The 27,918-nt window shown below is 38.2% G+C and overlaps 1 protein-coding gene across 7 annotated transcripts in view; it reads left to right on the top strand.

Moving 5' to 3' along the window:
- The window catches only part of CTNND2 (catenin delta 2), a 760,996-nt gene that overhangs the window by 404,659 nt on the left and 328,419 nt on the right, over nt 1–27,918 (top strand). For all 7 annotated transcript variants that reach the window (XM_070411906.1, XM_070411899.1, XM_070411900.1 and 4 more), the window contains 3 exons: nt 10,881–10,915; nt 11,537–11,653; nt 26,002–26,171. In XM_070411906.1, the coding sequence (XP_070268007.1) occupies nt 10,881–10,915; nt 11,537–11,653; nt 26,002–26,171 (322 nt within the window). The remainder of the gene's footprint in view (nt 1–10,880; nt 10,916–11,536; nt 11,654–26,001; nt 26,172–27,918) is intronic.

Here is a 27,918-nt window from a genome sequence, read left to right as displayed (position 1 = left end):
GGAGGATGAAGAACCCTGTCAGATATCAAGAGTTATCAGATGTGGAGCGTGCAGGATTCTGGTTATACTGACTTAGAATGACTCTTGCTAAAACTGAACTCTAAAGATTGGACCTAGTAAAAATGAGAGCATAGAAGAGCCAAACAAAACTTAGATCAAGGAGGGAATCTTTGTCCATGGAAAGAATTAACTCCTGTTCTCAAGGCACAGAGCTATTTCTACCACCAGGCAAGAGATGACAAAAAGTTCCAACCACATCATTTAAGGGGAGTAGGTTTCAAAGGACATTTACAAGGGAGAATGGATGGTAGATGCTTAGGATCTCAAAAGTGATGTTGCAGAAGATATGCTTTTAAATATCTTAGAACATTAATAGATATTTCAGTTCCTACATTTGTAAATGATTTTATCCATCTGATTGGAAGTGCAATTGCTTAGTGAGACCTCCCATTCGAATCCTCATTCTTTCACGGAGGACTTCAGTACAAGCGCAGCTGCCATGCGATGGGGAGATGGGGAGAACATGAGGCTGACCCAGCTGCTCAGTTTCAAATATCAGATATTAAATGCTGGAAAAAAGTGATATTTTAATGTAACATTTTCCCATTGCAATAAATATGAAAAGAAACAGATGTAATCAAGTAGACCAGCTTCCAGGAGTTGGGGCCGTGGGAAGGCGGCCATAGAAGCAGATTGGCAGGGCCGTAGCTCCCCTGTGAATTATCAAGAGCATATCTGCCCGGCAAAAACATAACTTTCATGAACACGTGCCCAGAGAGCCGATGTGTACTATATGAGGTCCTGGACTCACACAGAATGCATTAGGACTTCTACTTAGCACTGTAAGCCAAAATGCCATTTTTTATTTTCCCTGTAAACATATGGCAATGCAAGTGCATGCAGGGCTCTGATGAGCTTAGCTATAATGGATGAGTTTTCATTCAGAAACAGCACAGTTCTTGCATCTGATTTGCATTGGCCAGTGTGATTGGTATATTATGTTCCAGGGCTAATGCCTTCATTCACAGAACAAAGCAGGACTGAGCTCAGGTGGTGTCACCTAAGCTCCAGTGGCTAAGACTGGAGAACAAAAAAGATAATCAGCACTGTTTTTCTTTCTCTCTCTCTCTCTCTCTCCCTCTTTCTTCTCCCTCCATTCCTCCCTTCCTTTCTTTTTATTCCAATTTTTTTTTAAATTCTACTGTAATTATTGCTAGGAAGTAATTGAGAGGCACATTGGAGAACCAGTTCAGGGAAAAGAGTAAAGTATATCCAACCATACCTTCCTATTTTTTTTTTTTTTTGCTTTTTATTTTGAAATGCTTCTAGATTCATAAGAAGTTGCCAGGTGAAATACTTGGAGAAGTTTCCTGTAACTTCTCCCCATTCTCACAATAGAAACATCAGGCATAACTACATAGTACAGCATTAAAACCGGGAAATGAACATTGGTACAGTCCATAGATTTCCCCAGGTTTACATGCATTCATTTGTGTGTATGTGTGTGTGTGTTTCTATGTAATGTTACTGCATAAATAGCTTCGTGTAACCGTCACCACAATCAGTATACAAGACCACTGCATCACCACAGGCCCCTCATATTACCCCTTTATAACTGCACCTTCTTTCCTATAGCCCAGGCAAAAACTAACCTATTTTCTATAATTTTGTTATTTCAAGAAGAATGTTCTTTATCTTTTGCAGTCAGCATAATTTCCTGAGATTTCTCCAAGTTGTCACTGTAGTATATATCAACAACCCATTTTTTTATTGTTGCATACATCTTTCTTTTTTTAATATATTTTATTGATTTTTTACAGAGAGGAAGGGAGATGGATAGAGAGTTAGAAACATCTATGAGAGAGAAACATCGATCAGCTGCCTCCTGCACACTCCCTACTGGGGATGTGCCTGCAACCAAGGTACATGCCCTTGACTGGAATCGAACCTGGGACCCTTGAGTCCGCAGGCTGACGCTCTATCCACTGAGCCAAACTGGTTAGGGCTGCATACATCTTTCTTGTATGGATGTATCCACTTGTTTAACCATTCACCTGTTGCAAGACATTTGGTTGTTTCTAGTTGTTGGCAATTAGGAATAGACCGCTATGAACATTTGGACACCCATTAAACTGAACCTTCAAATTGTTTATAAAGCACTGCTGCTCCAAAGGAAGTGATATAATACCAGGAGAGTCGTTTATGAATATTGCATAGTTTCTGCTCTGTAAGGACACTAAAATTGAAATTTATTTTTAAAAGCATCTGTTGGTATTCAAAGTCACAAAACAAAAGATCGCCTTTCTCTTTCCTATGAAACAGAAGTGGTTATTTGCATAAATTCCATTAAACATATGAGGTGTCAGCTTCACATATATTAATGAAATCAATTTCAGTTCAGTTCAGTACCATAATAGACAACACACTTATGAGGTAAGAGCAATTGAAAGAAAAGCTTTGAGGAAATCTGTGTGTTGTAGAGAAACAGAAGAGTGAGGTAGGTACACACACGTATACATATTCACAGGCCATATGCATAAACATACTTCTTACACACACACACACACACACACACACACACACACAGACATATACACACACAATCACAAGAAGCTAGAAAAACATAAACGTGACGTCTCCTTTTGCCCAGAGATGCCTCCAAGGTGAAGGAGCTCCCTTCACAGATAGGACCATAACAACAGGGACCATTCTGGGATATTCAATACAAAAGACTAAAGCTAGAACATCTGAGAACCTTAGTATAGATGCCACCTCTGTCAGCCAACACACCAACTGCTCTTCTCCTGCCTGAGAAATTAGCTGTGAATGATCAGACTGCAAAACACAGTGAGCTCTCTTTCTGCCTCAGGATCAGCCAATGAAGGGATCAGGTTAATCAAAGGTCTAACCATGAGGTATCATGAACACCACCGGAAGTCAGTAATATAACAATATAGAATGCATTTGGCACATAAACCACATGAACTGTTCAATTTTTGATAGTTTGAAGGCATTTGAGATTATTGTAAGATCTGAGTCATCGAGGCACAGTGTTTCTGGTCATCTGCGATTGTAATTCACCACATTCCAATTCATGCAGTGCTCACAGACAAAGGTATTTTGGCATTTATTGTCTAATGTGACTGGCATTCAGAAACATTGCTTCAACTACAGTAAAACTCTGGCATATTGTATAAGCAGTTAAATAACAAATGCCCCGCCCTAGCCAGTTTTGGTCAGTGGTTATAGTGTAGGCCCATGAGTGGAAGGGTCTTGGGTTTAATTCTGGTCAAGGGCATGTACCTAGGTTGCAGGCCGCATGCAGGAGGCAACCAATCGATGTGTTTCTCTCACATCAATGTTTTTCTCTCTCTGTCTCTCCTCCTCCCTTTCACTCTCTCTAAAAAAAATAAATGGAAAAAATATTCTTGGGTGAGAATGAACAAAAATACAAAAAACAAAAACCTAGCCCATCATGAGAAGTCTCCCAGAAAACTATGGAGGAGGGTATAATGTGAGAATTTTCTAATTTATAATTCACCATTTGTTCCTTCTTATGATATTAAATTATATATATATATATGGATATATAGATATAGATAGATAGATATAGATATATAGATATATATATAGATATATAGATATGTAGATATATAGATATATAATTTCTCTTGTAATATAAGTACAGAAAATTGAATGCATGTCTTTCCCATAGTAAGAGCTTGGCTTTTGTGTAGCTAGCACATTTTGGGTGATTGAGCCTAGGACTTAATTCTTTGTGTTTGCTGGAAACTGGAGTATGTATTTTGAAGGAACACAAACAGAATTCATGTTAATTCTCCCTCATTTAGCTCTAGCTGGCCAGCTCACAAACCCGACAGTGTGGTGTGTTTTGTGATAAACATTGGAACCGTGTGTATCCAGGCTACAGTGTGGGAGCTGGTACCTCTCTGCAGTATCAGTCGTCTGCATAATTTGTCCAACTCCAACGAAATTAGTTTAGAATGTGAATTTCCTCTGCCTCAAACCAAAAGGAAAATTCATAATAGCAATTTTGGTCTGATTTATTTTCTCCCGAGGTTTTGAAAATAACAAGTGGTCTTTAAGCTTTCACTAAGGCAAGACCAGTATCAGTTGCAAAGAGAAGCATCCTGTGTGGGATGGATTGGAAAACTTACACTTTCAAAGAGAATCATCTTTCCTTGGTGAGACAGCATTTGTTTTTCTTCCCCAGTTCAGTGTGGGAAAATGGATAATTTCAATTCCACAAAGCCTGTAACATATTTTCATGATAATATTTATTGGCCCCAAACGCAGACATGTTGAATTCCATGTTGTTGACCTATTGGACTTTCTCTACTCTGAGCTGGCTGTGCTCTCTCAGGCCTCTGTTCCTGTTCTTGTGATAACAATAGCTTATTCCGCCCCCCTCCCCCCCACTTTAAAGCCTCATATGTTCCCAGCACTGTTGTTTGAGTTTTACATACATTACAGTCTTAGCTTTAACATGATTCCCAGGAGGAAAATTCTAGTTATATCCACAATTTCCAATTAGGGAAACTGAGGCTTGGAGAAAAGTATGTGATGTGCTCAAGGTCCCATGGCCTGGTGTGCAGGAATGCCTTGAATGCACCTCTTGTGGCCATGATGCTCCAGTACTGTGCGCTTTCCTACCCACACCCCTATTAGACTGCAGTCATGGGTAGCTCTCTCTGGGTCTCTCTGCTCTGGATACGAAAAACCAAAGGGAGATGTCACCAAGAGTTTGTGGTGAGCAAGTCTTACCATTTTCTCCAGGACTGGTTGTGACCAACAGCCTAGCCATAGAACCCACCTTGCCTGGGTATTTTCTTAAGGTTTGCTCTTCCCATTTCCCCATATCTGCCCCCTTTGGCCCTCCCACAATGGCCTACAGTATACTCCAAGAGATGAAATAGATTAGCATAAGCCATAATCGATAAGCCATATAATAATATGTAATAAAATAGGAAGCAAATCTATACTTGGTCAAAAGGTGCCAGGCCCTGATCACCTGATAAGTCACTTGAGATAAACTAATTTATTTAATCCTCCAAATGCCTGTGATATATATATAGATAGATATCTATATCTATATCTATCTATCTATCTATCTATCTATCTATCTATCCACACACACATACTAGAGGCCCAGTGCATGAATTTGTGCACAGGTGGGGTCTCTCTGGGTGGCCTGTAGGGATTGGGCCAAAACCTGCAGTCCAATGCTGCCCGCAGCTCCTACCTGCGGCTTCTGCTCATCCAGACCCCACTATGCCTGCCTCAGGTTCGCGCCCAGTCAGTCCCGATAGGGAGAGTTTCACGCTGTCGCAGCAACGCTCACCAGCCATGAGCCCTGCATCTGGTGCCATTCCAAGGGGAGTGGCCTGCGGGATCAGGCTGAAACCTGCTCTCTGACATCCCCCAAGGGGTCCCGGATTGCGAGAGGGTGCAGGCCAGGCTGAAAGACCCCACGGGGAGGAACTGCAAGAGGGCTCCAGGGCATGTTCAGCCCATCTTGCTCAGTCCCGATCAGCTGGACCCCAGCAGCAAGCTAACCATCCTACCGGTTGGAGCATCTGCCCCCTGGTTGTCAGTGCACAACATAGCAACTGGTCGACCAGTTGACCGTCTGCCCCCTGGTGGTCAGTGCAGGTCATAGCGAGCAGTTGAGCAGCCTTAGCATATCATTAGCATATTACGCTTTGATTGGTTGTTCTGCCATTTGGTCTATTTGTATATTACCCTTTTATTATATAGGATACCATATATAGTATTCAGTCAGTATTGTTAAAATTCCCATTATGTAGTATCTCATGCAGTACATTTCTTATGTGTAAGTTGCACTTTCTACTCTATTTTTGTTTTTGAGAACTACCCATATTGATATATATGTAGTATCTGGCTAACTTATGTAAGAAATAAGACGAGCCCCCAAATTTAGGAGTCCTGGTAGAACACAAAACAGACCCGGGAGCCAGGCAGCAAGGCAAATATCTTCACTTCTACGTAGAAGGGTGTGCAGCACATGGTCTGGAAGCATGTTCACACTGAGCAGGTGGTCTGCTTAGCATTTTAATCCTGCCGCACGTAACCTGTCCCTCACTTTTGATTGGAGCTCAGGCACACAGTCTTTTGCAATTGGCTAGTTTGAAGGGAGGGGTTGACCTTTGCCGTTTCAAGATGGCAGCCTCTTGGGGAGCTGCAAGCCATGCAGCCAACATGGCAACTGCCAACTTACACAGTCCAAAATGGCTGCTGCCTAAACTGTTCTTTGACAGAAAAGATGACTTGTTTTTTTCTCACACTTATTTCACCTGACGAATAATTTAATCTAGATGTATGTCATATGTGATATATAATCATATCAGTATATTTTTCTATTCCCCTATTGCTGATCACTTAGGTTGCTCCATTGTTGTGTTACTGTGGACATGAAGGCATGAACAGTCCTGTACGGTCTCCTGGGCTCAGGTGCATGGGTTTCCCTGGAGGCTCTACCCAGAGCAGACCGCTGGGTGGTTGGGTATTTGCATGTAAGACATTGCCAGGCATTGTCTCATAGCTCACCCAAGTGTTTCCTTAATTTACTCCCCGATGTACAATGTATGACAATTCTTATTTCCCTCCCTGCTCCCAACACTGCGTACTGTCAGACTTTCTAATTGTTAGACAGCGTAGAGTATAAAGAGGTATCTTGTGGCTGATTTTCATTCCTCCGATTCCTAATAGGGTTGAGTATTTTTTAATGTGTTCAGTCGCCATCCCTTATTGATTTTTCTATGCCTCAGCTATACATATATTTGTTGACCTCTCTTCTATTTGATCTTTTAATCTCTGTCTCATTACTTTGTAGGAGTTCTTTGTATGTTCTAAAAAAGAACTCTTTGTATGTTAATTGCATTGCAAATAGCTTCTCCTAGGATGTGACTTGTTTTACAACTTGATTTCTGGTGTTTATGTTTTAGTTTTTATCACCTAAGAGTTTACTTTTGATGCAGCCAACTGTGTGGATAGAATAGCAATTGAGAAAATGGCCTCTAGTAGCAAATGGCAGCGTCAGAATCCATCCTGGCTCTACTACTTGCTAGCTTTGCAATCTCCAGCAAGTTCCTTAACATCTTTTTACCTCAGTTTCACTATCTGTAAAATAGGAAAGTATTACTAGTACTTCTCTTAAAAGATTTGGCATGAAGATCAACTACCATATTGCCTGGTATAAAGTGAGAGCTATATAGGTGTTAGCTACTAAAATTGGTCCTTTTCATATTTTGTTTTTGAAACTCTTTCCTAACATCACTGATTTATGTACATATTTAGGTATATGGTTAAAGGTTAAATATTACTTATGATAGTCTCTGTTATACATTTTTCTCAAATATTTGGATCCTGGAACTTAAACATAGTTATGATTAAATACATTTGGAATGATCTAAATTAAATTACATTTATATATTTCTGTACAATGACTTCTATTTCAATAAATAGCATTTTGCAATAAAAGCCAACTTTATTTCTTGAAATGGAACATGAATGTAGTTACAACAGCTTCAAAAAATGACTTTTATGTTATAGTAAGTCGGATAATATTATTGGGAGAAAGTTCTCCATGAGTAATTCCTAAACACATGAAATAAGAAGGTCGGAGACACAGGCATAATCCATGTTCATTGAATGCATAAATAGTCTGTTTGCTTTTTAAAAAGCACCCACCTCTGAGCAGTTTTTAAGAGAAGGGATTAATGCGTAAACTATGCAATTGCATAGAAACCCCTAACAGACAGAGTAAAGTGTACATCCAGAGGAAACGAAATCCAAACCAGATCTCTCTTGGGACTTCCATTTTTTGTAACCATTCATACTTTTAATGCATTTTAACTGCACCCAGGGAATCAGGAAACCATGTATGTGATTAATGCTCTTTGACTGCCCCTAAGGAATGCCTTCTGCTTGGAGAGGATAGTTTCATAGTCACTGCCAATGGTATTTTCTAATTGTAATAAAAAATGTTTCTTCTTTCTTCTGTTGCATCTTAAAATAGAAACACTTTTGAAAGAGATGAACAAAAGTAAGTATTATGTAATAGTGGGATGTGTAGTCCTGCACATGATCACCCATTATTGTCGATGAGGCTAAATCTCAGAGGATGGGTACAAGACATCTCCCAGCTCAATGTGTGGAAATGGAGAGAGAGAAGCAGGAAATGCCTCATGAATACAAATGATAGCACATTTCTTTTTTTAATATATATTTTTAATTTATTTCAGAGAGGATAGGAGAGGGAGAGATAGAAACATCAATAATGAGAGAGAATCATTGATCAGATGCCCCTTACTGGGGATCAAGCAGGCAACCTAGGCATGTACCATGACCTCTTGGTTCATAGGTTGATGCTCAGTCACTGAGCCACGCTCGCCAGGTGATGGCACATTTTTATGTTATTCAGTGTGACATTTATTCTATTGAAACAACCCTCCAACATCAGAGTTTTAACAGAACAGTGGTTTGTGTCTTACTCATGCTTTCTCTTGTATTGAGTTGGCGGAGATCTTTCTTTCACATGGTTACTCAGGGACCCATCTCAACACAGGGCTTAACAGGGAATGAGAGCGTGAAGATCTCATTCCTGCCTTTCTCTGCCTGGAGTGGGAAGTGGCACTTGTCCCTTCTTCTCAGACTTTTACGTGGCTCCATCTCTGTGCAAGTGGGCAGGAAGTGTGGTCTTCATTGTGCCTGCAAGGAGAGGAGGGTGGGACTTTGGTGAGCCCTGGGAGAAGCTTCCAGTGACTTGCTCACTCTTACTGTATTGGGTGGGAGTAACCTTAGTGTGTTTCTCTCTATAGCTTTAGATTAGGAGGTAGGAATGTGAGTTTTGGAGTTGAATAGATTAGTTTAATCCCCTACTGAGTTCCTTAAAATCCCTGTGGTCAAGTTATTTAGTATCAATAAGCCTGTTATTCTCCAACTGCCAAAATAAATGTGTGATTGATGTGAATTAGCAGAGACCTGGTATACAGTAAGTACTTACAAAAGGGCTGCACTGGTGAAAGGAACATAGTAGTAAATCCTGAAGGATATAACAGAACATTTTTATTGTATCAGAAAAAATAATGTCAGTTTCCTGGGACTGCCATAACAAATTACCACAATTGTGAGGCTTAAAACAAAGAAACTTATTCTTTCACAGTTTGAGGGGGAGGAGAAGTTCAAAGTCAAGGTGTGTCAGCAGGGCTGTGAACCCTATTAGGGCTCCTGAGATGGATCCTTTCTTATCTCTTCACGGTTCCCATGGCTCCAGGCATTCCTTGGCTTGTGGAGGCATAACTCCAATCTCTGCTTCCATCCTCCCTGGCCTTCTCTGTGTCTCTCCTCTTCTATCTCTCATAAGGACACTTATCATTGGATTCAGGACTATCTCATCCAAAGTTCTTTAATTAAATCTGCAAAACTGTTTTTTTCCAGTAATGATTTTTAATTTCTAGGGATTTGATGTGGATGTGTCTAGAGAGGGACATCATTCCACTTGCTATAAGTATGAAAGTATTTTCTACTGCTATATTAGCATCACTTATTAAATGATCATATTCTGCAGTTTTTAAAATATTGATTATAGGATGACAATTCTGTTTTAAGTGTTAAGCTTTGTAGATAGATGATACTGCTATATAATGTTACATCTTTTTAATGCAAGAAAAAGTTACATCGGGCTGACTTTGTAATGTTATCAGTTCATATATCTAATGTCTATAGCTCTCATCATTGTAAAACCATTTTCAAGTTTGCTCACATGCATTGGCTTCAGAGCAATATACCCTGTAAAAGTTGTATGTTTCTTAAGGGATTACTCATGTATTCATTTATGTCAATCATGGGTTTTCTGAACCCTGATTTATGCCAGAATTCCTTTTTCCTCCGGTAAATGTATTCAAAAGTCATCTCCAAGGTATAGATTAGAGTTCTAAAACCCACTTGCTTTTGGGAAACTGATGAGCTATTCATAGAAGCTACTTGATCAGAGTAAAAGATGCAGTGGAATAAGTGTAGAAAATTATTCTGAAAGTGATGCCTGTAAGTGATTGGCATCTAGATTTCTCAATTATTAACATATTAAATGGGCATATTGGAAGTATTTGTGTATATAATGAATTTTTTTTATATTTAGACATTTTAAATTTATCTATATATTTAATAGAGCATTCAAAATCAATCTATGTTGCCTACATAGTTGCATTCTGCACAATATCTTTGGCATATCATGAATATGAACATATCATGCATACTGGGGTCATTTTATAAAATAAATGTATACAGTGAGAATTTGGGAACTGCATATTCAATTGGTGGTAAAGTGTTATAATTTTCAAATTACTTAATGTAAGCTATAATAATCAACTTAAAGGAACAGTTCACCTGATATGTCTACAAGAAGGTATAGGTTCATTTTATGGTCCTTATAATGAAAAAGGGGAATATTATTTCTTTTTTAAACTACCTTACAGAGTCTACATGAAACTTTTCAGACTTGTATTTTAAAAGCACTAAAATTGGATAGAACTGCATGTATATAAAAACTATTATAAGGAACAAGTGTAATAGGTCTGGCTTTGTGAAAATTGAGCTGTTCTTCTGAAAATTACTGGACAATATCCATTTATAATCTGCTAATACCTGTGAATTAAAAGAGGTATACATCAAATGGATTAAAGTTAAGATTGTATCAAAATGAGGTCTCTTTTCTCAGTAAGAAATTAAAGGAAGTGCCAGGCAGCCACCATTATGACCCTAATGCCTTTGAATCTTGTGGTGTAGGGTCCTTTTGTTTCTAATCCATGCATTAAACCTCTGTGTTCTCTTTCTTACAGTTCAGCAGAAGAGCAGTTTCACTGGCAGTCACAAGGTAAAGTAAGCCTTCTTTTTAAAAAAAAAAATGTTTTTATTGATTTATTGATTTCAGAGAGGAAGGAAGAGGGAGAGAAAAAAAATCAATGATTAGAGAGGATCATTGATTGGCTGCCTCCTGCATGCCCCACACCAGGGATTGAGACTACAACCCGGGCATATGGCTCGACTGAGAATTGAACCATGACCTCCTAGTTCATAGGTAGATGCTCAACCACTGAGCCAGGTTGGCCGGGCCAAGTATGCCTTCTTGATGAACACTTACTACATGTATCTCTATTGATTAATTTCCTTGTGAACTTTAGAAAGAGACTTATGAAAGTGAACATGACAAACACCATAACACTAAAATTAAATGAAGTTGTTGTGATAGCTCACAATTTCATGGGATCTAAGTTCTCACAGTTCTCTAGTCACTTTCTGTTCTTCATGGACACATGGAATTGAGGGTGGGGGGTTATTTAGCTTTTAACACTTATTGATTGAGGATTACACTATGATACCAAGTGAGAACTTCATAGAGGTCATATGTTCATCTGGGGAACTTTTGATTTTTAAGTGATTGCCTTAAGTTTTAATATCATCTCATGTTTATGACTTTAAAATAATGCAATTTCAGATGGTCAAAAAGATATTGAAGATGAACTCACAACAGGTCTGGAGCTGGTGGACTCCTGTATTAGATCGCTGCAGGAATCAGGAATACTTGACCCACAGGATTATTCCACAAGTGAAAGTAAGTCAAGTGACAGTTATACTCGAAGACAATTAAAAGAGTATCATGCCATTGTTTTCTAATATAATTAATATTATGGATATATCGAATAGGACTTCTAGATGTTTATACTTATTTTATGTATTTCGCTTTACTCTCATCTACTTCCTTCCCACATTACCCCTCCCCAACCCACATGAGATTGCAAATGCTCTTAAATCAGTAATTGGCATCTAAATTTTTCACCAATTACTGATATAATGATTATTTTCACCAATTACTGATGTTCAATAAATCAATAACCAATTCGCTGATAACCATTTTAGCCTCTAGTCTAGACCAGCACATTGTATGAACATATCATATATGTGTTTAATTAACTCAGTGTCTGCTTTAAAATTAATTGACAATGTTTTACTTCTATTGGTTATTGTTGGTAGAGATTTTAAACTGTACAGTAATTATATAACAAAATAGGAAGAATGGATGTAATATATGCACTACTATTTAAGGGTAATACACTTTTTTACATTTCTATATTTAGCAATCTTATATTGCTGTATTAATCTCAATAGAGTGTTTAAAGATTTCTTTACCTTCACTTAATTACATATTTTTCAACCAGAGTGCTTGAGATAAAAGTTCTGAATTAAAATGAGCCTCACATTAATAAATCATAAAATTATCTTATTTCAATAAAATCCCATAAAAAGCTAAAAATTAAATCATTAAAACTTACATTATCTTGATAATTTCTACATTAAAAATCAGTGGAGCATTTTATTCTTAATTTATAAAAATAAAATTTCCTTGAATATTCATCAAGGTTTGCCATAGAAAAAGAAAATATAAGAATAAATAGTATAGTGATCTTGAACCATTTAACTTACATATTAGTTTATTTTCTCTGTAATCTTTCTAATACCACTACTCTTATGGCAGTATCATTATGAATACCCAGATTTATTTAAATCCATCCCCTCAATAAAGCTTCTAAAGTAAGATGCATGATTTGTAATATCCTTGTTCTATCTATTTTGTATTTTAAAGTATAAGATTGTGTTGTTGTTTTTTAATATATTCTATTGATTTTTTTACAGAGAGGAAGGGAGAGGGATAGAGAGTTAGAAACACCAATGAGAGAGAGAGAGACATCGATTAGCTGCCTCCTGCACACCCCCCACCGGGGATGCGCCCACAACCAAGGTACATGCCCCTGACCGGAATCAAACCGGGACCCTTCAGTCCACAGGCTGACACTCTATCCACTAAGCCAAACCAGTCAGGGATAAAATATAGGATTGTTACCTCTTCTCTCTGAGTCAATAAATATATTTCCTTTGTAGGGGCAGTTGTACTTAAAATATATTTTATTAATATTTGATGTACTCAACTCCCCCTTTATTAGAGAGGAGGAAAGCAAAGATAAAATAATGTATCTTGGGTGGGGGGTTATATTGGATATCTCACTTTTTGACACGATAATAAACATATTTGATTATGAGGTTAGAAGAGGGGATAAGTTTTAATACATGGAAAGTATATAAAAATAAGAAAGTAAAATTAAAGTGAGATGAATCAACTCTACCAATCTAGCTCTACATGTAAGCACAGTGGATTCTTCTTTGAAAAGAATAAAAATTCAAGTTTGTAGTAAACAAAAAATATTAAAAATAATAAAGTTGATGAAAAATATTATGAATATGTCAATACCTGTTTATAAATTAGACTGAATACTAGAGGGAAAAGCCAAAGAAATTCGAAACAAATAATAAATTAACTTATATTTGCTGAATAGTAATATACATTTGTTATATATGTCCAAGGAATAATTATAAATATTGACCTGCTACCACTTGGTAAAGACAATCCTATACATTAAAAAGTATAGCCCTAGCAGGTTTGGTTGGTGGATAGAACGTTGGCCTGCAGACTGAAAAGTCTCAGGTTTTATTCCCTTCAAGGGCACCTGCTAGGATTGCAGGCTCAATCCCCAGTAGGGGGCATACATGAGGCAGCCGATCAATGATTCTCTTTCATCGCTGATGTTTCTATCTCTCCTTTCCCCTTCCTCTCTGAAATCAATTTTAAAAAGCATAGAAAGGTCACATTTTTTAATAATAATTCAGTAAAATTAAATAATTAAAAATAAGCAAAAATATAATTATATTAAAATTAAGAACCAGGCTTTTGGATCTACTGAAACAAATTTGGTCACTGCTGAATTTTTGTTTTTCAGAAAGATTAGTTATTCTGTACTGAGTTAGCTGTCAGAAAACTCCTAGGATTTTAATTGATTGTCCTTTTTATAAGCCTACACTTCCTTGTTTGAAGATAGAAAAGAAATAAGGCAAACACAATAACAGCCAAAGAAAGAAACAGGTGGTGGAAGTGCCACCTAAAAGTTTTATGCCAAAGGATCTGAACCACAGTGAAATGTGAAATATTGTTGTTCTTAACATTTTCAGAGTCAGTTTGAGAAGAATTAATTGGTTAAAGTTTAGGAAATTAATTTTAAAGTATTGCGTGGATAACTAATATTTCGGGTGTTAACTGTTGCTAATGTTAAGTACTTATCAAATAAAATCCCAGTTTTTGTTTGTATCAGTGTTCAGAATGGAAATAGATTCTTCTCAAAAGAGTTGAACTGAAGGGAATTTGAGGTGCTATTTACAAAGATTAAGGGAATAAACGATGGCTGCTGAGGTTCACAGGGAACAGCAACAGACAGAAGCCCTTACCACCCTCAGTCCTGAAGGAAAGGGTAGGGAATAGTACCAGCAGAGTCGAGGCATGGCAGGAGCAGAGGAATAAATAGGACCTCTCTCTCCTCTCGCCTTCTCCTGCCCTTCTTGTGCCTCCCAGTAGCCAAATCCTATCAGAAAACAAACAGAAGGGACTCTCGTGATACAGTCCATATGGGGTAAAGGGCAGAGAGTGAATATGGGGAGCAAAGAGAATAGGCAGCAGAACCTTCTGCTAAAGGCTAGAAGAAGATACCATGTTTATATTCTTGATATATAAATTCAACACATAGACATGTGGTGGCTCTATGGCACATTTCATCTAGTTATTATGAGCCCATCGGATTCTGCGAGACCCTTGATTTTGTGATTATTCAATCAATGGACTCATTAGCTAGAACAGATATGAAGTAGCTAATGCGCAATTGGACCTGGCACACTGCCCTTGAGAGCCAGCCTCTCAGTCCTAACTCAAAAAAGACAACACTAAATACAGTCTAAAAGCAGCTTGGAACAGTTCTAAGTGGCAACCAATCTCAACTCCTAAGTGCATAGCACTTAATTTGTTGTGTTTAAAAGCTTTTTTTATATTTCTTTCCAAGGTCTGATTAAAATAAAATTTGAGTTTTAGTCAACCCATCTTCTTGACCCTCAGACTAGCAATAACTGCTCTACTGTACTAACTATAGTATCATACAGTTGCAGTGTTTCTCAACACGTGGCATTTTTTTAAACAGTGCCATCTATCCTAAACAGCATGCAAATCATGTATACAACCTTAGCCACCGCCACTATGTTGTGACTGCCAGCTGTGTAATTTCAATTCCAGCAAATATATGTCACAGCGTCACTAGGAGAATTGCTGTTGGTTTTCTGGAGGAAAAAAGTGTTACTGACAGAAGCTCGGGGCCATTAGCATCTCACATAATGTACAGCTTGACCCAAACTGCTATGGACAAGCTACCCTATTTAATCCATGCATCCTTGGAGAAATAAACTCAGAGAAAGGGGTGATTATACCAGCCAAAAAGTAACAAAAATATGTCAGTCAAAATCAGAAATTGAATGGACAACTTGGGAAAAAAAGGACTTAATATGCTTATAGAAATTGTTACTTGCTTTAAATATTATATTTTGAAATAGTAATTATTTCTGTCTGTAGCAAATTAAAGTTCCACTATATCCTAAAAAATACCAGCATCCAGTAGCAAGGAAATTTTAGGAGCTTAATATATTCTGAGTGTTATGGCAAAGAATGGAATGTTATCTTATTCTGAGTTTTCAAATCAGAATATATTCAAAAAAATCAAGAATCAGTCATAGAAGGTACCATCCTGAGCAGGTGAAATCCAAATAAAACAATCATATGTAGTTTGACAAAATGAATATATCATGTACTCTTGATTTATAGTCGATCATTTTCATTTAGTTACTGTGCATATACTTAATTCTGTGTAGTGAGAGATTTGTTGGGAGATCATGTTATTAAAATGCTTTAAAATATAATTCCATATATTCTTATGCAATAATAATAAAGATAAGAGACATCCTTATGAGGTGAATATTTGCATACTTCCAAGGAAGCCTGGCACCAAATGTTGCTGAAGTGGTTTAGGAGGGTAGGGTTTTTATAATAATTAAGCAAATCAAAAGGAGAAATATATTGATTATGTGACTCACATTATTAATGTCATACTCAGGGAAAGAGGACTTACTGACTTGTTTGACTTTCTATTGTGGTGGCAGCTAAGTGCTTAGTTAGACCTGACAGGGTGGAGAGCCTCTGGGAGGGGGCACAGGTGGCCTATCCTCCCCTTGGAGCCAGGAGACTTGGATTCAGGCCCTACTGCTGCCTCACTTACCAATGGCTGAGGACTGTCACTGGGACTCTGGAGACCCTGAGTCATTTCCTGGAAGCGTTTATTCAAGTTAGTTGAGTTTTTCCTCAGATTGTTCATTCCCCGTGAAATCACATCATCATATGCCTTTTGGTCCAAGTTTTGAAATACCAATGAGACAGTCTCCTTTCCAGAAGATTGTTATTGTTCCAAGTCTTTAGATACCAGATTTTCTCACACCCACTTCCGCCACTACCTTTCGTGTTCTAGAGCCCACGGGAAGCCAGCAGTGGCAGAACAGGAAGGTGTGATCAAAAGTCAAGGAAAAACCCAGTTGTCACACAGGGTGCCATTTTGTCTCCAGGGAGCTATAATTATATTTCTTTCCAGATATTGTCACTACCTATTTTTTTAAGCTAATGTTCAATTTATTTTTCTTTGACATTCTTCTAACACATAGGTTTTTAAGAAGGATGTTATACCTTCTCCAAAGAGGTCACCAGCTCAGAAGCAAACCTAGGAATCGAGAAATAGGCAAAGACATAAACTACCAAATGCTCCTTAAGCAAGAGAGAACAATGTAGAGTTCTCATGAAAAACATCACTCTCAGGGTCTTCTGGGATCAAGTGAAAAGTTAGCACCTGGTGGAAATTTCTAATGAAAATATAATTAGATTGTCAAGGCACCATAGATGCCCACAACTTTAATATGAGCACCAGGTGCAAGCTGGCAAAAGCGAGGACAGTATCACAACTGGTATGACCATGAGAAAAAGTAGAGGCTGAAAGCCCTCATTAGAAAATCAGAATAAGCAGACTTTCCCCCAGAGACAGCGGAAGGCGCGGTCTCCTGGTAACACCTTATGGAGATGTGTTGTGGGATCCCTCAGAAGTTAAAACACTGAAACTGCCTCTGATCAAATAATAAGTCACTTCCACAGCAACTGATGTTAGCAAATCTTAATATACTGAGGTTTTATTTTGTCACTATAGGCCCAGGTATGTGTTACAGTCACTCATTTTTTTACATATGTGTTTTAAACACTTATTCACAGTGGTACAGAGTCTCTGCCTTGTGGTTTTTATACTCTAGTCAGGAAATTCTGAAATCAAGCCATCTAAATACTGTAATTTCAGGTGATAATCACTGCAAGCAATGTCAGAGCTGGTACTGGGTACTTGGAAATCCTGGGGGTCCCCAAGACCCTCTCGGGGGCTCTGAAAAGGCACCAGTTTTCACAATAATCCTCCAATGTTATTTGCCGTATCCATACTCACCCCCACACAGAGAGAGTTAGGTGAGAAGGAGGGTCTCACAGGATGAGAGCACCACAGGGAATAAAAGCATCATTGTTCAGGGGCTCATGGAGGGTGTTTGATGTATCCTCTTGTTTTAAATATTTTCCAGTTTTTATACACTAAGTAGCATTCTTTATCACCCATAGAAATAAAAGCTCTCTGGGGTCCTCAGTGACTCTCAAGAGTGAAAGTTCATGAGACCGGAAAGTTTGAGAGCCTCTCTTGTTTTGAGAGAATGATCAAAGGGCCAGGAAGTCTTCCACTGTGAGAAGGTGTTTGATCAAGGACCTGAGTAAATGGCACAAGCAGGCCATGCGGGTATCTAAGGAAGAGATTTCCAGCAGATCCAAAGCTGGTTTTGATGCTGGTGTAAGTCCACAAATAAAATATAGTGTCGTCAGGATGGAGCTTTTAAATTTAGTTTTCTTCTAAATTTATTTGTATTAATTTTCAATTCTTTTCATAATTATTAATAACAAGAAATATGAACCCATTACCTTGGACAATTAATTTATAAAGAAATATATATAATGTTTTATGACTTTGTGCTATATTTATTTTTTTAATGGTAAATAATCTGAATATAAACTTTTATAAGGAAATACTTAGAGAATGGAGCAAACTATAAAAATACCATTCTATGATTATACAGGTCATATATGTCATGTCAAATCCAGTGCACAAAATACATTCTTGAACTATACAATTTTATTTAAAGTTGTACATTTGAACTTCAGTTTTTGCTCATGTCCCTCCATTGTGCACAGAAGTAAAGAACTAAGTAAGTTATTGCATAGTGTGGACACTTTATCAATGCTCAATTTTCTATACATGGTAAAACTTGAAAGAGCAAATTAATTAAGCCAGTAACATTGGTTGAATCTAAATCAGTTTTAAAAGCTAAGTGAGTACTTCTCTATTCCTGAGACCATTACAGCTTTAATTTTCACATAAAGCATTAAACATGGAAAGCAGTTGACCACATGGAATCGATCTTCTGGGGATAGACTTTGAAATGAAGTTTAAAAACACACCTGCCCTAAGCAACCACATCACTCTACGTTTCCTGGCATAACAAGTTTCCCCCTCAGTTAATTTTAGGAATGGTAGCTGGTTCAACCACTGTTTTCAGGGGATTCCTTGGCAGAGCTTGTACTATGAGGTTTTGGGGTTACTAATGAAGACTTGGGGGAAGGAACCAGTTTATCACAGCTAGTGACTTCTTATTCCAAGTTAAGTTTGTAAATTGACAAGTTCATCCAAAGCCCATAAAGAAGAAACTGCTGCTATAAATGAAACTTATTAATAGGGCAATTTAAGAAAAAGTCAATATTTCTACTCTATAGAGTTAACTTGTAGTTAGGTATGACTAAAGTGCTTTGAGCTTGATTAAAATCAATTTGATAATCGTACAAAGAATTGGTAGTTTTTCTTATTGATTTTGTAATTTATAACAGTTCTTTTGTGTGTGTATATATATATAATTTCCACCCCCTCTTCTTTTTATTCTCACTTAATGCTTTCTATAAAGAGATTTCCCCTTTCTCTTTATTTGATCTTGCTCTAACAATTTACTCTCATTTAAAATAAAGTAACACTTAACCTCCAAATTATTCTTAACCTTTCACAAGGATTGAATAGCAAGCAAGAGAGTGGGAATGAACGCAAATTCTCTGTCAGTTACAGATAGCTGTGAATCTTCTTGGCATTATCTTTCAAGGGCTACATAAAGATTTGATATCATTTTGAAAGAATCAGTTTAACCTAAGAGTAATTATGGGATGTTTCTAAACTTCCTGACAAAGGTAAATCTTAATGAAGCCGCCACTGTTAAGTGTCCAGTGCTCAAAGCGTCCACCTCAATTTGTAGGGTTTTTATTCCTCTGACTGTCCTGATTTAGCAGGCTCACAAAGCACTCATGAGCACCTATTTCAGACATTGCCTGGATCTCCTACCTGTTTAACGCATTCTTGTTAACAACACTTTTCTTTTAATAGTAAAATGATCCCTTGGAATTCAATTGATAACTCCTCTTTAGAGAGCTTGTTTTATTCATGTGGCTTCAGCTTCCATACTGATCATTTTGATAGTTTTATCTCTGTCCTAAAATTTCATTTACACGTAATCAAACGTTGAACTTGGAAATTATTTAAGTCCTAAAAAGATTAAATTTGTCGGATTATGTTAGAGCCAGTATTAAAATCAAGCCCAGGGTAGCTTTCTAACTACATACTAGTAAATTCCCACCATCTCCTCCAAGTAATTTCAAAACCAAGTCCATCCTTCCCCAAAACACTGAGTTGTCAACACACACAATCTCCTGCCAATCTTTCCCTTGGGAATGCCAATGGTGGGAGTTTCTGCTTTTTCCATACCCATGGAGTGAATATATGTTGTATTCCGGGACAGATGTTCAACTGAAGCAGACCAGAATTAGCAACTCTCGATAAATCACCTTAAAACTTGTGGAAACAGAAGGTGCGTGGCTGATTGTCACAGGGCAGTTCTGTCTGCTCAATTTTCTGGAAGGACTCACTCTACAGTGCGGGAAACTCCTGGGACTCATCGGAGTGTTGGCAGTAATATTATCCTTCCAGTGGTCGGCTGAAGACTGTCCAGTAACTTTTGGCTCTTCTTCATTTCCTGTCTCCACTTGATCACCATGTCTTCATGAGCTTTTCCTTTAAAATGTCTCTTAAATAAGCAACTTTATCTCCCTTCCCAATGAAGCCACTACCCCCGCTAAGATTACTGTAGGTTTCCTTTCTCTGCACAGCAAAGCCCTGGTGCTGGTCTCTCCGGTATCTAAGCACAGAGCCCTGCTGCCTTTACCATAAATGTTCAGAATCTCTGCTCTCATCCTATCCTCCTCCTTCCAGATATGTAATACTGTGCAAAATCCCTCTGCTAAGCAATTAAAATCCCCAGTCTAGTCTGTTCAGAGGGTTAAGGTAACATAGAGGGATAGGATTAATATTCCCTGGACGGTCAGACATCAGGGCAGGCTACATGGAGGTGACATTTAAACAGAACTTTAAGAATGAGTTTGAGGTTGACAGAGAATGGAATTTCAGGCTGAGAGAACAGAGAGAGAACTTTGTTTTTCTTATCTCGTTGCCCTGACACTAGATTTTGTTTTTAATATCAAGCAGGCCATTTTAATGATCAATGTCTTGAAAGTCTCATTTGTAAAATGAAAGCTCACAGGGTGTTGAAAGAAAGCACGAAGTGATATATGGGACAGTACTGTCATAAGGTTTTTAGGACAAATTCCAATCAAGGATTTATTATTCTCAGACCATGTGGCTATGCAATTAGATAATTAGATAATAATACTAATAACTAATGTTTATAGAGCAACTTATATTTTTCTAAGCATTTGCACATCCATTATCGCATTAGGTGCTCAAATTTGCAGAGATTAAATTTGTAGAGACAGAAAGCTGCAGTGTGGTTAAGAACAGACACTCTGAAGCCAGACTGCCTTGTGAGCACCAAGCCCCACCACCAGCTCTGTGGTCTCAGTGAGTGGGACCTCCAGGTCTGTCACCACAACTAGGGATGAGGGTACTTTCCTCACTGGAGTCTTGTTAAGATTCAATAAGTTAATAGAAGTCAAGTGCCCAGGGCAGTCCATGGAACTTAGGAAGTGCTCGGTGGAGGTTAGCAGGTATTACTAGCAGCAGCATCTTCATCATCATCGTCATTATCCGTACTTTCACCAACGGAAGGTGGACTAGAGCCCAGGACTGCTGAATTCTAAATAATGCCTTGGGAATGCCATACTGAAGACCTCTAGCATTTTCTGTATTATTGCAAAGAATCTAGTCTAGTTAAGGTTTCCTGTATTCTGGGACTGGTGTTTGGCTAAAGAGGAAATAATTAGTAATTCTAGATGAAGTCTCAACAAAATGAGTACACATGATTATGAAAACTCTAAAATATCTAGTTCCTTTCGGAAGAAATTGTCTTTCTCAGTTTGGCTTATTTCACTTAGCATAATATTTTCTAGGTCCATCCATGCTGTCCCAAAGGGTAAGAGGTCCCTCTTTTTTACAGCTGCATGGAACAGACTGACATACTTTGATGTGGGGTTGGGGTGGGGGGGGATGAGAAGAGCTAAACCAAAGAACTTATATCCATATATACCTAGGCCACAGACATGGGCAGTAGGGTAGTGAAGAGCTTGGGGGTGGGTAGGGACTGGGAAGGGGGGCAGGGGGGCAAAACTGGAGATATCTGTAATACTATCAACAATAAAAATATATTTAAAAAGAAAATGAGAAGAGATTGTCTGTACATGGTAGTGTATGTGTTATTACAACCTGCACGTGAGTCTCAACTTCACAGAAAATTAACATGGCGATCTTTTCATGGGCCGAGGTTAGTCTCTCCCCACTGATGATGAACTCCAAGCTCCTAGTCAGCACCCAGGTTCTCTAAGGAGAGGTTCCTCGGGGGAGCCCCACAATCTGAGGGGTGAAGATTTCTCCTGCAAACAAACTGACTTCTATGTAGGGATGGATTTTTCAACCTTAAAATGCTGATGTGTGTATATGACCTAAATAGTGCTTTGATGTTAAATGAAAACAACTTCTGGACTTGGAGATAGAAGATGAGGATCCAAGCCTCATCTTCATTTTACCAAGTGTGGGACGCTGGCTGACTTCGCCACACCTCTGACAATAAGGGAAAGATACAAGGGCAGTCTTTTCACAGGTTGCTATGTGGTCTGTAGTCACTTCATATATTTGAAAGCATAATGAGATATTAGTGTTTCACTCCAGCTTTGCCCCAGGTGTCTTTCTAGGATCATTGGAAGATTCCATGACCCTCATCTCTTTAGCACCCTTAGAATTTCTCCCCTCTGTCCAGTTGGGACTAGTGTGTCTTGATCAGATCAAGGATACATGCTTTCTGGAGTTTTATCAGTTTATTAAAAAATGGTTTCACTTCCTCTTCCTGGCCCCTGGGCTGAGTTATCTTGAGTAGATATTGAGTTCAGCTTTGTCCCATGAGGAGCAAGGTGCAGAATGGTCCAAGACATCACTGTGACCAAGTCAATGTCCTGGAAGTGTACATACCGGAGTGTGCCCTCTGCTTTCTCTGATCTCAGAGGACATTGTGACCCCCTGTTCCTCATAGTTGAAGTTTCTTCTGGAGCAGTTAAGTGCAATGAAGACAAGATTCCATTTCCCTGGTTGGAGTTTCAAGTCTAGGTCTCTTTCTCTCCTCCCACCCTAAGTGTTCTTGCATTGCCTCCATCACCTTGCAGATACAGTGCGTCCTCAAGGCTGCAGCCTAATTTTACCACTGGCCCAAAAGCAAGACTTGATGGAAACCCTTAAGTTTTAGAGCGAAAAAAATCATGATTTACAGCTAAAAGCAATAAATGCTTTTGAAATCTATGGAAAATTGGCATTTTCTACTTCGATGAACAGTAATGTTGGTAAAGCTAATCAAGTGTTAGTTATATGTAAATTTTACTTGTATAATAAAGTAATTATGACTTGTTCTATCATATTAGCTTTTTCCATATTCTCATGTAGCTGTTCTTTCTAAATTGGAATGAATAATGCTGTTGATTTGAAACCTAGTGAGCGATGGTAAAATCGTTCTAAAATTTTTGCCTGTTGTCCTGACTGTTTCGTCCTTGACAGGTGATATGTCACTGTTGTAATATTATGACATATTGCTCATTACTTCAATTACCTTTGTCAGAGTACATTGACGTTTTATGCTAGAGATGTGTGAACAAAGTAATGAGATGGAGAATTTTGGTTTGTTTTCATTGAATATTGATCAAATACATGGCTGATTGTATAAAAGATGAACAAATCTGATTATTTCGTGATGTATATTTCAGGAGCACATAAATCATATTTTTAACTGAAATACCTTTTGAAAAGGATTTTCAATTGTCACCTTAAGATCCTACAAGGAAAGCATTTGTAGGTTTCTGGAGCTAGTTTTATGAATCTATTCAGAATTTATAAATCGTTTCGCTTGCTAACTATATCTATAATAAAGTTCATCAGTGTGAAGTCACATGGTTTTTCTTGAAAGGCAAATAACCAGGACATGCAACTCTTCTGCTTTATAGATTGTGTTAAACTATTTATATGAGAGTAAATATTTTATTTTATTCCATTTTATTGACATTTCCAAAGGTCTGTGCACTGTTGTATCTGTTTCAGTTTTCACTGCCCTAGAGATGCTCTATCTTGGGGCAGGAGATGTGGCAGGGCTTGGGCAGAGAAATAGCCCAAGAAAGTCTAGTGGGAAGGTACCTGTTGTCAGTGACCACTAGCCTTAAAGGGCTTTGGCTCTTCCACCATAGCTCATTCTCTCCCATTAGGTTGTGGCTTTCAGGAAGGTAGGGACCAAGGAGAAAACCCTTGGCCAGAATTCGTCACCATCCTCCCAGTGCTTACTATACGTTCTCCTCTGGCAGTCAGTCCCCACCCATCCCTGCCCCCATCAATGGTCCCCCTTTCCCTTCCCATCTGTGGTCTCCCTTCCCTTCCAGGAGCTGCCCCATACCTCAGCCTGCCCTCCCCTGGGCCTCAAAGACCACTTGTTGCCTCTGTCTCCCTTTCTGGCAGTTTCCACATCAGCAGTGGGGGCAATATGTTCCTGGCGTCCAGAATGAAACACTCAGAATATGCACTCCCCATAGAGACATCATATAGCTGGTGATTGGGCCTATAATACCATCAGTATGGATTAAACGATTTTTTTGCAGGCTATTGCAAACTTCGCCATCTGGTATGTGCTGTTTTCTTGGGACTCTATTTTCTAAATTAAAAGAAAATGGATTACAATTGTACTTTTGTTATGCTCTTCATGATGACATTGGGTTGGATGGAAATGTTTTTATTTTCTTCCTTGACTTTTTTTCCAGGAACTGTACAGATTCCAAAATACCAAGTCTTTTTTTTTTTTTTTTTAAATATATTTTATTGATTTTTTACAGCGAGGAAGGGAGAGAGATAGAGAGTTAGAAACATCGATGAGAGAGAAACATCGACCAGCTGCCACCTGCACATCTCCCACTGGGGATGTGCCCGCAACCCAGGTACATGCCCTTGACCGGAATCGAACCCGGGACCTTTCAGTCCGCAGGCCGACGCTCTATCCACTGAGCCAAACCGGTTTCGGCTAAAATACCAAGTCTTTACCATGTTAGTTAATTGGCTTATTATTTAATATCGAATGATGAAAAAATATTTTTACATTGTTCAGAATGTCCATCGGGGTATCAGAGGGGATGGGAGGGTCTTAGATGGTAAAAATTAAAGAGCACACATTATTTCATAAAAATAAGGCTTATGCCACATCATATTTGCAGTCTTGGTTGAAATATAAAGTTACGTTCTATTCTTTAAAAGAAAGAAATAAAGATCTTGAAATTTGCTCACACTTATTAGAAAAGATTCTATTGTCTAAAACAGTCAGAGAGAGAGAGATATAAAGGATGAGATAGCAATTATGTCTTAGTCTGTGTGTATGTAATTTCCTTCCATCCAAAAAGAAGTAACTTGCTCTATGGTTAACATAACATGAGAAAATTTGTGTTGCCAAATCCTCCTCCTCCCAACTCACTCTACTTACTCCAATCCCTTTTCAAACATACACAATGGAAATTGACAAGTACACTTCCACTCCTCTATACTTCTTTTTTAATTCCCTAAGTAAATATGAAATTTGATTAAAGAAATTTTGCTTAAAAAGAACATGAACAAACTATTGCAAGGATCCCATCTACATGAAATGCAAGGAAATAAAACAGTTTCTTTTGCAAAGTATAATTTAAGGATGAAGCCAGGAACTTCTTCCCACTGCTCCATCACTTGCACTGTCAGCCATGTTAACATCACCATTTGTAGCACTATGTCCTGTCTTTGTTCTCCTGCTGTGCACAGATGTGATGGCAAAGATTACTATCCATCAGAAATCCTCTGAGAAAGAGCGAATTCTACATTGTAGGAAGAGCTATTAATATTTTAAGCACTGTCAACCCTTCAGGGGTTGAGGTATTACGTCACTATTTATACTATAAAATTTGTTACTGATTGGAAGGTTTTGAGGGTTTTAGCAGCCTGATAATTAAGTAGGAGATATAATTATATTAATGCAATTAATATGTATTAATAGGTGGACTCTTAAATGTTTCTGATATTGTCTGATCCAAAAATAACTACTTGATTAACTAATGTGTCTCATAAGAAATATGTCTATGTAGGTCAGGATGAGATCATTTGAAAAAAAAAAAAAAACTACTCATTTGAGAAGTCTAAACCTCAAAAAAAAAATCTCATTTAAGAGCTGGAGTCAAATTATATGGTCATTTTAGTTCTCAGAATTCAAAGCATAGATGGCTGGAATCATGTGTGTGATAATTCTAGGCTACTCTCAATAAATAATACATGTCATTTCTGCTTCACTGAGGCTGTCACTTACTGCTCTAAATGACTTTCAATGCAGGGCCCAGCCTGCTCTCCCAGAGTGCACTTCAGCTCAATTCCAAACCTGAAGGGTCCTTCCAGTATCCAGCCAGCTACCATAGCAACCAGACCCTGGCCCTGGGTGAGACAGCCCCATCGCTCCCCGCCCGCAGCACACAAGCCCGAGGTGCTGGCCAGAGCTTCAGCCAGGTATGTGTGAGAATGGGGCCCTCTGCTGTGTTGATCTGTGGGGTCCAAGGGGACAGTCCTGGAGCAGAGCTGTGAGAAAGCCACCGTGACCCCTCCTGCCTTTCTGCGACATGCCCCACAACTTCCTAAAGATGCCTTTGGTGCTGTGAGTGAAGGAAATGAATAATAAAATACCATTATGGAATAACACTGAGTTGTAAACATGTGTTCTTTAGGAATATCTGTGAGTTGCTCATGCTATATTTACACTGTATATATTTATCTGTATGGGTATGTGAATGTGTGTCCTTCCTATTTCTGTGTCTATATGAGATATAAATATGGCATGCATTCTACTTTTGTGTGTGCACCTGAAATAATTTTTATTCTTCTAAAAAAGCATGAAATTATTCTTTGGGGTGACTCATATAAAGAAACATAATGCCAGTGCATAATCAAGTATGTAGAACTATTCTGAAGATAATTGTGATCATTCAGGAATAGTTACACTTTGTCAAGTTTTTTTGAAATGTACCCTTAGTTGTTCCTTTAAGGTGTATACTTGTTCTTATAGTTTCAGTGCACAGATTCATTAGCTGCCATTCAAACCAGCTCCAGGTTAGTAGACATTAGAAGTAGCTACTAATCTGAATTTTTTTCACAAAAAGTGTAAATGTTGTGCTAGATCCATAGATGGATGGGTGGATGGATGGATAGATGGATGGATAGGTATATAGGTAGGTAGGTATTTTTTTTTTAATAACTTTAGAGTTCAAGATATATTCTATCAACCTAGATGTATTGTATCTTGTTTTAAGCTATTTTGAACTTATTTTCAGCAGCATAAGTCCCTTTTAATCCCTTGATCTTGGAATGAAGAACCCACAGCTCCAAAAGCAATCCCTTCAGCTGGCTAGATCGATTTCACCCTTTCTGCATTTATTGGCTGGTACATATGCTATCTGACCCACCACTGGCTCCTATAACAACCAAACATATCTTTGTCACCAGTTTATTGTCATTATTTCATCCATGTGTCTTTCCAACTAAACTGAAAGTTACTTGAGGGCAGGATCATTTTCATCTTAATCAGCAGCTTCTTGCCATCCACATGGCCCCCAACAAAGGTCTGCTGACAGAGAGGAGGCAGGGCGACTTAGAATGGCTTAGTACAGTCCCTACGAGAGGCCTACTTAAGGAGACATGGATATACATGAAACAAAACCTGAAAAGTCTCAGTGCATTTCTATTATTAACTTATTGCCCAGCAATATATTTAAAAAATGATTGTGTTCTTCAAGCAAAACCCTTGTCCATCATTGCTTTGTAACTTTTACGTGGTAATGCTGAGCTATAGAATTTGTGGATAAAAGGGAGTGGCAAATAAAAGATTTACTGAGAAGATAGGCCTGTCCCTTTTTCTTTATATGAGTAACCCCAAAGAATAATTTTATGCTTTTATCGGAGAATAAAAAATTGTTATTTAATTTTTTGAAATAAACAAGTGAGATACAGCCATTTTTAACCCTGATATCCAGCCATACTTCTTAGTGGAAGAAGCCACATTCAGAAATAAGGCACATTTTTATACTCAAATTAACCTATGACAGCTATGGACTTAGCTTTTACCAGTTCCTAGACATGTACCTAGAAAAACCATAAAATTCTACTTTTCTCATAAATATCTGAGACCCCTGTAATTTGAGTTGAAAACATTGAGTCAACTTGAAAAAAAAAATCTGTATTTCCATATAAATGAGCATCATAA

The sequence above is a fragment of the Myotis yumanensis genome, unplaced genomic scaffold (genome assembly GCF_028538775.1).
Source record: "Myotis yumanensis isolate MYYU_CA2020_CCGP unplaced genomic scaffold, mMyoYum1.0.hap1 SCAF_4, whole genome shotgun sequence".
In the NCBI taxonomy this organism is placed as follows: Eukaryota; Metazoa; Chordata; class Mammalia; order Chiroptera; family Vespertilionidae; genus Myotis; species Myotis yumanensis.
Note: the sequence above shows the minus strand (reverse complement) of the source record. Positions and strands in the feature narration are given on the sequence as shown.